The following is a 16,497-nucleotide window of genomic DNA, read 5'->3' as shown; positions in this document are numbered from 1 at the left end:
AACCTGGCTCTTCCAACTCAGTCTAACCACTGGCCATCCTTCCTCTATTTGCTCTAGCTTACTTCGCCAGCTTCCACATCAAATCCAAGCTCTTCATCGTCATTGCCCGGGCTACAAAATTCATTACATGCCTACACATTTTTCCTTCTACACCCATACTACTATTAGCTTCTCCCTTGGACCTGATCTAAGGCACACTGAACTCAAAGGGAATCTCTCCATTGACACCAATGAGCTTTGCATCAAGCTATATCCGTCCTGCATCCACACCTAGTATTATGTCTTCTTCTAATCCAATTACAACTAGGAGAATTTCTGAATTAATGATCAACCAACCCTTCTCTTTTATGCCACAAACATTTTTCACATACTCACCCACTCCATCACATGTGCTAAGTAACAGCCACACCCCATTCTTCATTTATCCTATACAAAACAGTTCTTCAGTTCAGATACATTCAGCACATTTGCCCTGTGTACAGCCCTACGTACACCCATGTGCGCTATATAAATACTACAATACATCATTAAGGGAGCCGCAGAAGCAGCAGCAGAAGCCAGTTTGGAATCAACAGAAACATTTCTCTGAATCATCAGTCATTGGTGTTGGGGAGGAAATGGACATAGATGTTACTGCCATCTTGTCTTTAGTCCTTGGACTTATTATTATCATGTATTTTTTGTTTCAGCCAAAAAATCCAAATTCCCCACCTTTTATCCGTGGTTGGATCCCTTGGTTTGGAGCTGCATTTCAGTTTGGGAAAGCGCCTCTGAAGTTTATAGAACAAGCCAGAATCAAGGTAATAAGCTGGTAGACATAGCTGTGTGAATAAATAATGTATTATTGGAGAAATGGGATACTACCATGTAACTGAAGATTGTGTTGTAATGTATAAGCAAAAGAAAGAAGACTTCAAGTTGAATATTTAACCTTCATTTTTGCATTTCCTGATTTTTGACCATTTAAATTTATACCATTAGCTGAGCTTTTCTATTCTAATTTCTATACTTTGTTTTTAAGCCTATAGTTATTAATGCTGAGAAGAATACAAGGCTCCCCTTCCCGCTGATCTTACAGACCAGGCTTTGAAACAGCTTCCTTTTCTTGTACAGCAGTGGTTTTCAGCCTGTGGTCTGCAGACCCCGCGGAGTCTGTAGACTGTGTCTAAAGGGTCCACAATAGGTTGTCATTATCATAAAACAGTGGTTTTCAACCTGGGGTCCACAAACCCTTGGGGGTCCGCCAACTATGTTTAAGATTTCCAAAGGGGTCCACACATCCATTTGAAATTTTTAAGGGGTACGCAAATGAAAAAAGGGTGAAAAAAGGGGGGCAAGGACACTTGGGCCTAGTGCGAGGGGGCTTCATCGACACTCGTGGTCTTCCATCCCCTCGAGTTACCTAGTGGCCATGCCCCAGTGTCCCCAACAACATCAATTTTTTTTGAGGTAACATGTCAATTTTTATTGACATTTTGACAGAAAACATTTGAAACTGTCAAAATCAGAATACCGTATTTTATTTTGACTTTATTGTTTCACTTCACATTGACATTCTTGTTTAGTTCAGCTCTAATTCTCATTTCCTTTAGAATTTTAATTTATTTTTAAAAAAACTTTCATGTTATTATACTTATTTAAATTGCACATGCATATATTATATTTAATAGTGTAATGTTTCAATATTATCAAAATGAAAACTTTTGATAAGGTCTTTGCAATGTTTCCAAATTGAAATAGTTTGAAATTTCCATTCCATAAAATATTTTGAGCTTTCAACTGTTTGTTCTGATTTGGGATGATTTTTCCCCCTGCAACACATTGGAATTTCCCACCGGACAGAAATTCTGTTTTCTGACCAGCTTAGAAGCCATTTGGGCAGACTTTATAAAATCCTCCAGTGGCATCACATCCTTAGATTTGCCTAGCTAGAAGTCAGGGGGTCAGTCATAGGTGACTCGTTTCCCCCCCATATTGGGGGGACACAATCTAAAGGGGAGGACACATGGTCGCCCCATGTGTCTTCTCCGCCCAGCTACCCCACTCTCCTGTCCTACACCCAGCCTGCTGCCGCGCTCTCCCCACTCCACGTTACCTCCGTCCTTCTCCTGCTGCACCTCCGACCCCAGCACGTTTGGCCGCTCTCCCTGGCAGCCGGGCGAGGAGCGGGACAGAGCCGCTTCTCATGCGGCTGAAGCAGGCGGCTCCGGGTCACTGCTCTGTGCAGTGCAGCAGCTGCCTGAGAGAGCCTGGCGGCGGCCCACTTCCAGAACAGGGGACGAGCGAGGGGACTCTGGCTCGCTCAGCCCCTGTCCCTGGCAGCCGGGCCCAGGCAGGGAGTGGCCTGCTGCTCCCAGCGAGGTTCTCACAGGGCGACCCAGAGCTCCCAACACGAGGAACGGCTGGTCCTACCCCCTCCATTCCCCCCCCCGGGCCCGGCTGTCAGGGATAGGGGCCGAGCATGCCGGGGGTCAGGCGCAGCGGGAGGACGGAGACCCTTTCTCTCCCCAACTTCACAGGGCAATCGGAGGGGGGAGCACTTAACCGCACATGACCCCCCTACTCGTCTTCTCTGGGGACTGTTGCCACCAACCACAACCCCGTCTATATGCTCCACTTTGTGCCTCACCCAAACTTTGCAGGATATAATATAATCACACATAATGTTGTGCATGCTGACACAACTCCTCCTCTCCCCTCCACTGAATTTTTCTATCAGAGATTTTTTTTTCCTGTGGAGCTCAGTATCACCACAAGAAAGAGAGTTTCTCTCCATGTCCAGCAGAGTTCCACAGGAGAGGGGATCTTCTCCTACAGAACTCTTAAACTCTGCATAAGAATGCAGGCAGATTTGGGTGAAGACTCTGTTCTTGCTCTGAAAACTGTCCACAGAAGTTCTTATGGGTCACGTCAAATCCTGTCCAGTTATGCAGTGAATGAAAATTGTTACATTCAGCAGTTTAATTGATTAATACAATTCAGCAGCTAGTTGAGAAGTATTTAAATCACAACAACTATCCTCTTAATTGACATCCTTGTCTGAAGTCTCAGAAAGTCCAAGTAGCAGATCCCAGAAGCAGATCAAATTTGTATTAGTATCATACCTTACAGTACTGTATACATTGATAGAATAAAAATACCTGATGTTATTAAAACATTATGAGGCCAGATTTTTAGAAGTCAGCCTTGTTTTTGCAATTTAGGTTATTTAGAGGCCGAAGTAGCAGATTGCATTACAAATAATTGTGAAAGGAAAATAGTATCCATAAAAACAGGCCTTGTTAAAATCAGGCTGAAAATGTATCCTAATAGTTGTAGAAATGTGTAATTTGAGCTATTTTGGCCTTTTAAACTTTTGTTTTAAGTTAGCCCTCAACCGAAGTCTCAAATATTGTTGGCCCAAAATTCTGAGTGCAATTAAATTGTTCTCACAATTGGACCCATTTAGATACCTAACTCTGATTTATGGATGCAGTCAGTTAAGTAGGCTTCCAAATGAGTACATCTGCTGGTTCAATTTAATCATGCCTAAAGCTTTACACCTGCATTTAAATGCAAGTTCATCATTGTGCCCACAGTGTAGGAGGATGTTTTGAGAACTGAGGTCTTTCTCTGTATAAATGTGGTCAATTCATATTGACCAGTGCTGGAAATCAAAACACAACTGCTTTGTGCTAGTACAGGAAAACCAAATAGTGAAACTTACATGACTTATTGCATTATCCATGGAAATGTAGAAGGTAAACCCAAAGCATTCTGGGCTGATTCAAAACCCCATTACTAGTAATAACATGGGTAAGAACTCCATGCACTCCATGCATCTGAAGAAGTGGGTTTTTTACCCACGAAAGCTTATGCCCAAATAAATCTGTTAGTCTTTAAGGTGCCACCGGACTCCTTGTTGTTTTAATGGGTGAGAACTAGTTTTAAATATTCTCCATTCCATTAAACCCAGGGCCGGCTCTAGGTTTTTTGCTGCCCCAAGCAAAAAATTTGCCGCCCCAAGCTCCGAGAGCGCAACTGCCCCCCCGCCAAAAAAAGTTGGCCGGAATGGCGCCCCTGGAATTGTGCCGCCACAAGCACGTGCTTGCTTTGCTGGTGCCTAGAGCCGGTTCTGTATAAGCCACTTTTACATTGGTGCAACTCCACTGAAAATGTTCACACACAAAATGTTCCATTCAATAGAGTTAACACTATCATGTTTTTGTGGACATTATTTTGCACTCAGTTATTTGTGGATGCAGTCTGCTATTTAGGCATCTAAATGACCTAAATTACAAAAACCAGGCCAACTTCTAAAATATCTGGCCCCATAATGCTTTAACACCATGCTTTATTATGTAAAACTGTAATAACAGAGTGCTGAATCAGGCTCATAATTTTCATCTTGATAGTGTCCATTTAAAGTGGGTTTTAACTCTTGATTAATTGGCAATTGCTGCAGAAGTTATGGGAAATATCTTGGTCTTCTGTAAAATACACTAATACTACAACAATATTTGTCAGATTTTTTATTATTGTTTGTACTAGTATGGACCAGTGTTCACTGTGTACATTCTGGGAAATCGATTCACCTTTGTGACTGAGACAGAGGATGTTCTTGAATTTCTGAGGTCTAAAGAAGCAGATTTGGATGAAGCGGTGCAGCAAGCCCTTCAACGCACGGGTACAGGATATTCTCTTATGTAGACCTCAAATCTAGTCACATATCAAGATTAAGAAGCTTATTTGGATCCAAGGTCAAGTCACAAATTTAGGGAGAAGAATCCAGTACACAGAAATACTGGGCTAGATCCTTGGCTGATGTAAATTGGCATATCTCCATTGGCTTCTGACCCATTATTTTAGTAGTGCCCAAAATCTCAATCAAGGCCTCATGGGGTACATCTACACTGTGATAAAAAACTTGCAGCCCTGAGTCTCAAAGCCCAGGTCTGCTGACAGGGCTATAAAACTGCAGTGTAGACATTTGGGCTCAGGCTGGAGCCCAGACTCTGAAGCATTTTTAGATGTTGATGTTTTATAGCCTTGCAAGCCCAAGTCTGCTGATCTGTAGCCAGCTGCAGCCATGCCTTGGGTCTTTTATTGCAGTGTAGACGTAATGTTAGATGCTGAAAAACAGAGGACACAGTTTGCCAATGAGCTTTGTTCTAGTCCTCTACATGGAGTGGATTTAACCTTTTGAGCACTCGTTATAGAATCATAGAAATGTAGGGAACCTCAAAAGGTCATTTAGTCCATCCTCCCATACTGAGGCAGGACCAAATATACCTATGCCATCACTGACAGGTGTTTGTCTAACCTGTTCTTAAAAACCTTCAATGATGGGGACTCCACAATCTCTCTTGGCAAACTATCCCAGTACTTTATTAATCTTATAGGTAAAAAGATTTCCCTGATATCTAACCTAAATTTCTCTTGCTGCAGATTAAGCCTATTACTTCTTGTCCTATCTTCAGTGGACATGGAGAACAATTGATCACCATCCTCTTTATAACAGCCGTTAACATATTTGAAGACTTATCAGGCCCTCTCCCCCCCAGTCATGTTTTCTCAGGATGGAACATGCTCAGGTTTTTTTTAACCTTTTCTTGTAGGTCAGGGTTTCTAGACTCTAATTTGTCCATATTTTTCTTAAAGTGTGGCGCCCAAAACTGGACACAATACTCCAGCTAAGGCCTCACCAGACCTTAGTAGAGCAGGACAATTACCTCCTGTGCCTTACATAGGACACTCCTGTTAATACACTGCAGAATGATATTAGCTTTTTTTGCAACTGCATTATGTTGTTGGCTCATATTTAGTTTGTAATCCACTATAACCCCCAGATCCTTTTCTGCAGTATTACCACCCAGCCAGTTATTCCTCATTTTATATTTGTGCATTTGAGTTTTCCTTTCTAAATGTAGTACTGTGCACTTGTCTTTATTGAATTTCATCTTGCTCATTTCAGAGCTATTCTCCAATTTGTCAAGGTCATTTTGAATTCTAATGCTGTCCTCAAAGTGCTTGCAGCCCCTCCCAGCTTCGTGTCATCCACAAATTTTATAAGCATACTTTCTGTTCCATTATCTAAGTCATTCATGAAAATATTGACTAGTGGCAGACAGGACAAACCCCTGTGGAATTCCACTAGATACATCCTCCCAGTTTGACAGTAAATCATTGATAATTACTCTGAGAGTATGATTTTTCAGCCAGTTGTGCACCCACCTCACAGCAATTTCCTTTAGACCACATTTCCCTTGTTTGCTTATGAGAATATTATGTGAGACTGTGTCAAAAGCCTAACTAACATCAAGATATATCACATCAGCTTCCCCCCATCCAAGAGGCCAGTAAACCTGTGAAAGAAAGAAATTAGGTTGATCTGGCCTGATTTGTTCTTGATAATTCATGTTGACTGTTACTTATTCACCCTGTTGCCTTCTAGGTGCTTACAAATTGATTGTTTAATAATTTGTTCTAGTATCTTTCCAGATATCAAAGTTAGGCTGACTGGTCTATAATAGCTGAGTTCCTTACATTTTCCCTCACCATCTGCTTTGGTGGGTGGATGGGGAATTAACTTGCTGGCTTCCAAAACATGCTGTTTATTTTCTATTTAAGTTTCAATCTCCAAAGAAAGCTTTCATCAGAACCGTAGCATGTTCTTCAAATTGATGATACAACACCTGAGTTCCTCTAACCTGCATCAGTTCTCTGAGACTCTGTGTAAAGAATTCCATGAGCACGTGGATCATTTGGGCAAAGAAGGAACTGAGGATCTCAATGACCTAGTAAGGTTCGTAGATTTACAATCCAACTCTAATGCACAGATATCCAGTATGTTTATTAAACACGTAAATATTTATTTATTGTGGGTGAAATTCATCCGTGTAGAGGGTCAGCACAAAATTCTGTGTCTCACCGAAGTCCCACATAAGACTGATTTTGGAGGCTTAATGGGGACTGATGTGATGCAAGGCCCTCTGTGCTGACCCTCTGGAGCCAATTTCACCCTGACTGATTTGTGAACCAGAATGGAATCTAGCTCACTTTCCCATGGCAGTGTTGGTTCTGCAGGGCTTACAGGAGTAAAAAGTTGTTAATGTATTTCAAGTCAGCAGATCCGATTCTATTATTGTCAAGCATCAGATCTGCCGAGTGAGAAGGTTCCATTTTACATAGTCACTTTTCTCACGAGAGTCACTCTTAAATATTCTTATACTGCTAATCAAAAAGATTACATTCTTGCCTTAAAAAATGCTTGAATGAATTACTTTTAACCTTCTGTTTTCACAGGCATATCATGTGTCCAGCAGTAATGAAAACCCTGTTTGGGAAAAACTTCTGTCCAACAACTGAGGAGTTTGAAAGGCATTTTCAGAATTTTGATGAAGGATTGGAAGTTGGGTCCCAGATACCTGAATTTTTTTTAAGGTGAGTTTTATGCTTCATAAATTGTTCCTTAAGGTGCATTTAAAATCCATTTCCATTTATTATCTCATCCTCTCACAGGAACTGGGGTAAATCCAAAACTTGGTTACTTAATGTATTTGAAAGGATTGCAACAGATATAAAGAAAGACAAATCTTCAGAAAGTGGCTCTAAGGTAAACCTACCAAAAGATTTTTTTTTTATAAACTGCCAGGTTACCATTGGTATAGAGGCTAAGTTATGGACATGGGCCAAGATTTTTAAAAATGACTAGTGATTTTGGGTGCCTCCATTTTAGTGTGCTCAAGTTGACGCTTTTGTAAGACTGAAGGGTCTGAAAACTTAAAGGGATAGAATTCTCTGCTACCTCTATAGAAGAAAAGTCAGCTCTGACCAGCTTCAATTACATGAATTTAATGTTGCTTGACCATAATTCCACCTACCAAGTTTTGTTGCTTTGGTTGGAATTTCTGTATGATTTGATTATTATTCCTGTACTCATGAAAGGGAATGAGAATTGTGCAGGATATGCCCTGGAGTGAGTGGTCTCTCCAATTTAATAAATACCACCCTTTGGAATGTTAACAAAACTCAAGCCAAACAGGAGGGAGGGGGAAAAGGGTTCTAGCCTCAGACCCGGGACTGTTAAGTAATAGGACTTTTTTCTTCAATAAATGAATGTGATCATCCTGTAGGCAGAGTATGTTAGCAAACCATTCTTTTAGACAACCTCTAACATACATATTCATTCTCTTGTTTATGAGAGACACTAATACAGCATCTCCTGGACAATTTGCATGGAAATGGAGCTTCCGGTTATTTGCTGCTCTTGTTCTGGGCTTCCCAAGTTAATGCTATTTTGGTAAGTACACTATCTGAGAAATGCTTTCTCGCATCTCCAATTTGTTGGGAAAAGACAGGAAAAAATAATGGTCAATATCTGGAAGATTTATTAAGGAGTGAAAAGCTTGTAATGTGCTCACTCGACAGAGGGATTGAGGGCTTGTCTACACGAAAAATGCTACAGCAGCACTGCGTAGTATTTCAGTGTAGACACTACCTACCCTGATGGGAGGGATTCTCCTGTCAGCGCAGGTAATAAACCTCCCCGAGAGGCGGTAGCTCGGTCAATGGAAGAATTCTTCTGTCAACCTAGTGCTGTCTGCATGGGGACTTAGGTCGGCTTAACTACACTGCTCAGGATTGTGGATTTTTCACACCCGTGAGCGACGTAGTTATGCTGACCTAATTTTCGAGTGTAGACCAGGCATCAGCAACTGATACAAAGGAATTCAAATTCAGTATTGATAAGGAAAAGGAAAATTTTTTCCCTAAATTATTTTCTTCGTGGCACCTTCCACATTCAACAGCCAATAACAGGCACAAAGAAGTAAAGGTTGCCAGGCAGCTTGTGCACAGGAAACACTCAGCACTTCTCCAACTGCCCCTGGTAGAGCAGGGTCTAACTGGCTCACAGGCAACAGGGAAATCTTCCAGGCAGTCCCTGGTCCCCAACCAGACACAGCTGCAACAGAAAATCTGTGTGCTGTGAAGGCAAGACCTGACTCTTTACTATTGCTAAGAGACAGCCCAGTGTTCTTGGCACTTTTCCCCCTACCTTTTGATGGTGCAACACTTCTGAAGAGATGGGCGGCCAGTGAACTGAGTGTTGTGGGAGGCTTGCCTCTGGCGCCTCCCCTTCTGCCCACGGCCCCAACCCTTGCCATCCTCTTCTGCCCCATCTCTCCTGCAGGAGCCCAGAGCACCTCCTGCCCCAGGCTGCCCCCAGCCCTGGAGCTCCAGACAGGCCCCCAGCCCCGGAGTACCGGGCAGGCAGCGCAGCAACAATCCCACTTACCCCAAGTCCCGGCGGCACACCAGCCGCCCCAGCCCTAGTCAGTCTGGGGTGTGGAAGAGCAGGAACCAGGAAGGAACTGCAGGAAGGGGCCTAGGAGTGGAGTGTGGGCAGAGCCACTCCAGGCTGTTTGGGGAAGCACAGCCTCCCTCAGCCTATGATACCCACCACCCATGGCTGAAGAACACTGCACAGTGCATTGTTAGTGCTGACACCAAGGAAGGTAGGATGCTGCTGGCATCTCACAATTTTTCCACCACATCAGAGGTGGCTCCATAGGTCACGAACTTGAAAATCTCGTTCTGCATCTTATGCAGAGTGCCTCACACAGCAGAACAACATGCTGCCCGCCATCAGAATGGCTGGTATAAAAAGAATGTACAACGTGGCCTGCTCACTGGGCTTAGTAGTGGCAGCACATGGAAGATGTTTCAGAGTATGCTCAGGCTCTCACACGACACATTGGTCGGTGTTGTGAAAGCCTCACTGAAAGCAGCCACTATTTTTCTGTTACCCCTTTTTGACCCGAATGACTAGTCAAAGTTCCGGGCCCTGGGGATGTTCCAGCTGGGAGTAAAAATTCATGATGGAGTCTGGTATTTTCTTGGATACAGTCTTGTTTATCTGAAGGAATGTACAAGGTCCTGCTTCTTCAAACTCAGGTCTTTTTAGCCAACACCAGACCCAAAAAGCTCTCTCTGTAGCTTCTTCTAGGGCCATGCCATGCTTACAGACTTCTGCTTGGATTTCTTCAGGCACACTGCATCGCATGCATGCCCTTACCCAAAACAAAATTCAGCCCAAAGCCCACCCCCCACACCATCCAAAAGTTCTGGGCAGCATCATATAATCCTTTTGTTTTACATGGGGGCATGTGATTAATTTAGCCTTGTACTTATGTTAATTGAAGGATACATTCCATCCACCAATCTCAATGAAGTTTTAATTCAACCCCTAACAAGATTTCATCCAGCTCATAACATTTCCATCCCATGTCTCTTGGAGATTAGAGAATGTAGATAGTTGAGCACCTGTTGGGGAGGATTGCTGCTTATTCTCTCCTTTTTGGTATCAGTGTTTGTTTATGCAGGTATTGACACTATTATTATCTGGTTGCTAGGTGTACACACCCTCAGGAATTAAATAGATAATATAAGGGGAATCCATCTCTGAGCTGGGCTGTAATTGGGTCTTTAATTATGTCACCCTTCTGCCAGGCCAAGTTGATAGCAGCAAGGGCCGGGTTCAGTACACAGGGGTTCCCTCTCATCAAAGCAAATGCAAAACTGGCTCGAGCCCCCACCCAGTGACCAGAGAAAATCTTACACACCCCCTGGGCGCCTCAAAGAGGCAATAGTTCCCCTCTCGCAAGCACAGAGTCTCGGTGTAGCAGAGAATCTTTAATAACATGAGGTAAATGATATCAGCATTAAATTGGGAAAACACCACAAGTAGTGTTCATTAACCAAACCAAACCATGAGCAAAGACCCACCCCAGCAAATTGGGCCACATCCTTTCCCTCAGGTTCTTGAGTCCCACAACCCAAATGTCTCTTGATTCTAGCAATCCAAAAATCACCCAAAGTCCAAAAAGTCCAGCCCCAGAGTTCAAAAGGTCATCGGCAGAGTGTTACTCCCCAGTCTGGGTAAAAATATGCCTGTGTGTAAGGGGGGGGGGGGAGGAGAGGTAAGGGCCACCTTACATGACCTAAAGCTGACTGCCCCACAGGGCTCCGCTGTCTCACAAACAGCTCTGTTCTGCACAGCTCACCATCTCATGAACGCTCTGCCAGCCTATCCACAAACAGCACCACTGCACTCTAGATCTTCCGGCTCCCTACTACTTGACACAGTGTTCAGTGATTTCAGCTCACAGTAGTGGGAGCCTTGAGTGCTGGTGCTCCATAAGGCCAAAGTGAATTCAGCACAGTACCTGTAACAAGACTCTTAATAGACCCAAAATTAGCTCTGACATGCCACAGTGGAGAGAGACAGAGGTGCAATTGGTGTTTCAGGCCTTCACAAAGGGGCCCACACCACCAGGTACTAATACCTGTCTCAAACCTCTCTCAATTCACACAGTTTTGGAACCCATGTCTCTTGCCTAGCAAGTGCTATTTAGTTGATGGTGAGTCCCTTCATCATACAAAAGGCCAAGTACAGTTCCACTGACCTTGATTCCCATAATCAGGGTAACAACAATTTATTCTTCCTGCCCCAATAACAGAGACAGTGGGGATCCCACAGCAGCCAAAGTGACTGTTTGGGCAGCTATGGCCTCATTCTAGGTGGGGTGGGTGTGCCTCTGCAAATGAGATCAGTCCCTGAAGTTCTTTTCCACAACTTGCCACACCTCACCACCAGAGGTCAGGGTGGAGCTCATCCTGACTCTGCTTACAATTAGATATATATTTCTAATAGCTTAACCTTCAATGGTGGTTGGATTCTCAGTTTTGGTTAAACCCCTTAAAAAGACTGGAGCCATATAGAAAATTCATACTTGAATTGGGATTTTGTTTGGGGCTGTTTGGTTCACACCCATCAGTAGTTTTGGAAGGTACAAGCAATCTTCTCATTTGAAGTAGATGTGTTGGAGTAGGTGCCTTTCCTAATTGGATTCAGGGCCTATAAACTGCTCCTGCTGAAGCTGGTGGCAGTAAAGCTATTGATTTAAATGGGACCTAGTTTTGCTATCCACAGATCTGTGCCAGAACTTGGCAGTTTCATTTTACAAGGCTGTAACAGGGTCAGCTGCCGCCTGAGCACCTGCTCATGGACAGATGTTGCTTTCCAGTTCCCAGCCTCAATTTCCATTCTTGGACTTTCCTGCAGCAGCCTCTCTCACTCACTGTAGCTCCTGGTGCTCTTATAGGGGAATCACCTGATGTCTGGCAAGTATGCCTTTTCAGTAGTCAGGCTTGGCTGGCCCCAGGCTTCAAGGTCTCAAAGGACCAAGCCACGCCTTTACAAGGGAACATTGTGGGACAGATTCACCAGAGCTCTCTGGCTGCTTTACACCATTCCAGTAATGTAAAGCAGCCATAAACCTTGCTAACCCTGTCAGAGGAGCATCCCCAAATAGTTTTAGCAAATTGGAGAATCTGGCCCCTGTGTTTGGTTTTGTTGCCTGTGCTTTTGCATCACTTGAGTTCTGTTTTGAGTTCTGCATTTGTGCAGCCCACAAAGCTCAGAGCAAACTGCTGCATTTCAGCTCATATCACACTGAAACCATAAAAAACTGAAATACTCCATAGATCGCCCCCGCCCCACCCCAGGTTCATCTGAAACCAGGCTCTGGTTCTCTGCAATAGTTTATCATCTCAACCTTATGAATCCAGATAAGTGACGTGGTGCTTTGTTGTGAAAACACCGTTCTAGCTGCCAATTCCTCTTCTTTTGCTCATTTGTAGACATTGAATGCCTGATTTTCACAGGTGCTGGCCTCTCACTAATCCAGGGGAAGGTAAAAGGGGCTGTGGGTTCTCAACTCCTCTGAAAACCAGGTCCGTAACTTATACTGTTTTCTTTTAAAACAGTTTCAATAACGTTATATTTAATTGCATTACCAACTCTGCCCACCTTACTCACTTGCCTGGTTAACTAGATGGGGATTACTCATGTGAGTAAGGTAAGCAGGCTCTGATCCATTATAGTGACCTAGTTTTAATTTACCAGAATTTAATATTGCGGAGGTAATTTTTGTCTCTCTTTAGGGTGCCTTTTGGACCCTGGCATTTATACTATCCAACCCTTCTGTTTACAAGAACATCATGGAGGACATATTTTCTGTTTATGGCAAAGCAGGTAATAAACCAGAAATAAGCGACTGCAGTGGTACAGAACAGAAAGTAAAACCATAGTTAACATACGACCAAAACCCTCACTCAGTTTTTGCTCTGTCGTTACTCAGCCTGATCCCACTGAAGTCCATACGTGTTTGGCCACTGGCTTTTTTGGGAGTTTGCCTGAATAAGGTCTTGAGGCCCAGATCCTGAAAAGTCTTTATGTGCCTTACTTTCCTTGATTTCAATGGGAGTGAGACACCTAAATACTTCTCAGGATCTGGGCCTGAGTAAAATCAGGGTAAATATTTCTGGATTTAGCCTCTAATGATTTGGCCTTTATATTTATGTAATATCTTCAACTAAATGACATTTATTTCACGTGTGCTGTTCCATGACTTTTCCATGGACTTTCAGGGATTTCTGTGAGCTTCAGCCTTACTGAAGTTAATAGGACCCTTGCGGTACTAAACTCAAACAAGGGACTGGGATAGCCACAGTGGGTCATTATTTCTGGTTTGGGCCAGGTACCCCAATGCAAAGTGATCTCAGCACCAAGGTGAAATATCCCTTCTCCCCACCCATGAGTACAAAGTGGGTTCAAATCACTCCCATTCTGATTTGAAATTTTCTAAATTGAAAGGGGGCTGATGTACTACTGTCTATCTGCGTCATGCCAGGTGAAGCTAGGATTGAAGTCTTTGAAGATGACCTTAAGAAAATTCCATCAATTAAGCTGTGTATTTTGGAAGCCTTACGGCTAGTGGCCCCCGGTTCAATCATAAGGAAAGCAATGAAGCCACTAAAAGTTCAGGTGTTGTATTATTTTAAATGGACTTTGTATTTTCTTAAAAAGAAAAGGAGTACTTGTGGCACCTTAGAGACTAACCAATTTATTTGAGTAAATCTTCTGGAAATAGATGTCACCAGTTCATTCAGATTGTCAAGCCCATTATTTAGAACACTGCTGTAGTTTAAAAAAAATCTGACAAAAATGGGTCATGGTGAAACAAGCCAAAAATTTGAATTTGTTTTGACCTGACTCCAATTTTTTTTTTTTTCAAACTTTTCAATCCGCTGAATGTAAGAACAGCCATACTAGGTCAGACCAATGGCCCAGTATCCTGCCTTTCGACAGTGTCCAGTGCCCGATGCTTCAGAGAGAATTAACAGAATGAGGCAATTATTGAGTGATCCCTTGCCTGTCATCCAATCCCAGAATCTGGAAGTCAGAGGCTTAGGGACATCAAGAGTATGGGGTTGCATCCCTGACCATCTTGGCTAATAGTCGTTGATGAACCTATCCTCCCTGACTTATCTAATTCTTTTTTGAGTCCAGTTACACTTTTGACCTTCATAACATCCCCTGGCAACTATAGGTTGACTGTACATTGTGTGGTGAAGTTCTTCCTTTTGTTTGTTTTAAACCTGCTGCCTATTAATTTTGTTTGGTGACCCTGGTTCTTGTGTTATGTGAAGGGGTAGATAACACTTCCTTATTCACTTTCTCTACACCATTCATGATTTTAGAGCCCTATCATATCCCCCCTTAGTTGTCCATTTTCTAAACTGACCAGTCCCAGTCTTTTTAACCTCTCCTCATATGGAAACTGTTGCATACCCATAATCATTTTTGTTGCTCTTCTCTGTACCTTTTTCCAATTCTAATATCTTTTTTGAGATGGGGCAACTAGAACTGCGGGCAGTATTCAAAATGTGGGCCTACCGTGGCTTTAGATAGTGGCATTATGATAGATAATAAAATAGGGACCATTAGGAAAGGGATAGTTTCTAACATTCTGTTCACTTTTTTGGCTGCTGCTGCACATGGAGTGGATGTTTTCAGAGAAGTATCCACAATGACCCCTAAATCTCTTTCTTGAGTGTTAGCAGTTTAGTTAGACCCCATCGTTTTGTATGTATAGTTGGGATTATGTTTTCCAATGTACATTACTTTGCATTTATCAGCATTGAATTTCATCTGCCCTGTTGTTTCCTAGTTTTTCAAAAAGTTCTCCCCCAAATTATTTTTGGAATTGCCAGCAAATGGAAAAAACCCTTATTCACTCAGCTCTAATTACGGTAGCGTGTAGGAATGCCAATCAAGGATCCCATTGTGTGAAGTGCTGTTACTTGACAAGTACAAACAAGATGGCCCCGAGATGTACACATTCTATATTTTTTGTATTCATTATATCCTCAGACCTACTCCATACCTCCTAACCAGCATCAGCTTCATTGTTAAGGTGACTCAGCCACACAAAAGGAGAGTATGTTGATGGTATTATTTGTATAGCATGCCAGGGGCCTGAGATTCTGTACAGTGGTAAAGTAGATTCATAGATATTAAGGTCAGAAGGGACCATTATGATCATCTAGTCTGACCTCCTGCACAACACAGGCCACAGAATCTCACCCACCCACTCCTGCGATAAACCTCTCACCTATGGCTGAGCTATTGAAGTCCTCAAAAGTGTGCAAACTGCCTGGAAGAGTTTACAGTCTACTCGTAAAAGGGTATAAAACAGCGAATACACGTTGCTGGTTCTTGATGAAAATACTGGGCACATTTCAAAAGACACAGGAGGATGCATGAATTATTTGTCCACTTTTCCTTAAGTCAAGGAGGCCTTTAAAAAAATCCTCTTGGTTTCTACTACTGTTTTGTTTGACTTTTAATTAGTCACTTAAGACAGGGGTGTCTCCTGTCAGCAACGCTTCAGTCCTAAAAGAAGAAGTGCCAGAACACACTTCTGGTATTTTCAGTAAGTGATAGTACTGCAATACTGTTACAGTCCCCCAAAAAAGTGCCAGAATGGCATTCGGGAGCATTCCAGCAGGACTTGAGCCCTGTTTACAGGTGGTCTTTAGTCCATACTTCACTATAGTAACACTAACAAGAATATTTATGGTTGATCCCACTGCAACTAAAGTCAATGAGAATTTTGCCATTGGCTTCAGTGGGAGCAAGATGAAATATTCTGCACATCATGCCAGGATTTCCCTCCCTCGCACAATTTTTATTCGACAAGACATTCTGGTAGCCAATTGGGCTTGCAGTTATGTATTCCTTTGCTGATGATTTGTGTTTCTCATTTAGAATTTTGTCATTCCACCTGGTGACTTGCTGATGGCATCGCCTTATTGGTTGCACAGGAATACAAAATATTTCCCTGAGCCTGAAATATTTAAGCCTGTAAGTTGTTTCTTTTGGGACATGTATTTTGCTGTGTTTTGCCCTGGGCTGGAAAAATGGAGCCATGTGAAGGGCTGAAAGGCCAGCAAACAGTGGTAAAGTGTGCAAACTCCCTAGAAGAACTTAGAGTCTCAATATAAAACTGAATATATATTGCCTGTTCATGAAGAAAAATACTGCAATACCCCAATAATTCATTGGTTGGACCTTGCTACCACCCATCCCTCTCACAAGAGGAGAGGGAA

At 42.8% G+C, this 16,497-nt stretch overlaps 1 protein-coding gene across 1 annotated transcript in view; it reads left to right on the top strand.

The window, feature by feature from the left end:
- LOC141983762 (24-hydroxycholesterol 7-alpha-hydroxylase-like) overlaps window positions 1-16,497 on the top strand; it is a 57,493-nt gene that overhangs the window by 37,490 nt on the left and 3,506 nt on the right. Inside the window, exons 3-11 of the mRNA XM_074946779.1 lie at window positions 690-800; window positions 4,531-4,666; window positions 6,610-6,784; window positions 7,285-7,422; window positions 7,501-7,594; window positions 8,186-8,281; window positions 12,988-13,078; window positions 13,737-13,870; window positions 16,157-16,252. Coding sequence (XP_074802880.1) covers window positions 690-800; window positions 4,531-4,666; window positions 6,610-6,784; window positions 7,285-7,422; window positions 7,501-7,594; window positions 8,186-8,281; window positions 12,988-13,078; window positions 13,737-13,870; window positions 16,157-16,252 — 1,071 coding nt within the window. The remainder of the gene's footprint in view (window positions 1-689; window positions 801-4,530; window positions 4,667-6,609; window positions 6,785-7,284; window positions 7,423-7,500; window positions 7,595-8,185; window positions 8,282-12,987; window positions 13,079-13,736; window positions 13,871-16,156; window positions 16,253-16,497) is intronic.

This window comes from Natator depressus, chromosome 3, assembly GCF_965152275.1.
Source record: "Natator depressus isolate rNatDep1 chromosome 3, rNatDep2.hap1, whole genome shotgun sequence".
Taxonomy (NCBI): domain Eukaryota; kingdom Metazoa; phylum Chordata; order Testudines; family Cheloniidae; genus Natator; species Natator depressus.
The sequence above is the reverse complement of the archived record's forward strand: the minus strand, read 5'-3'. Positions and strand labels throughout refer to the sequence as shown.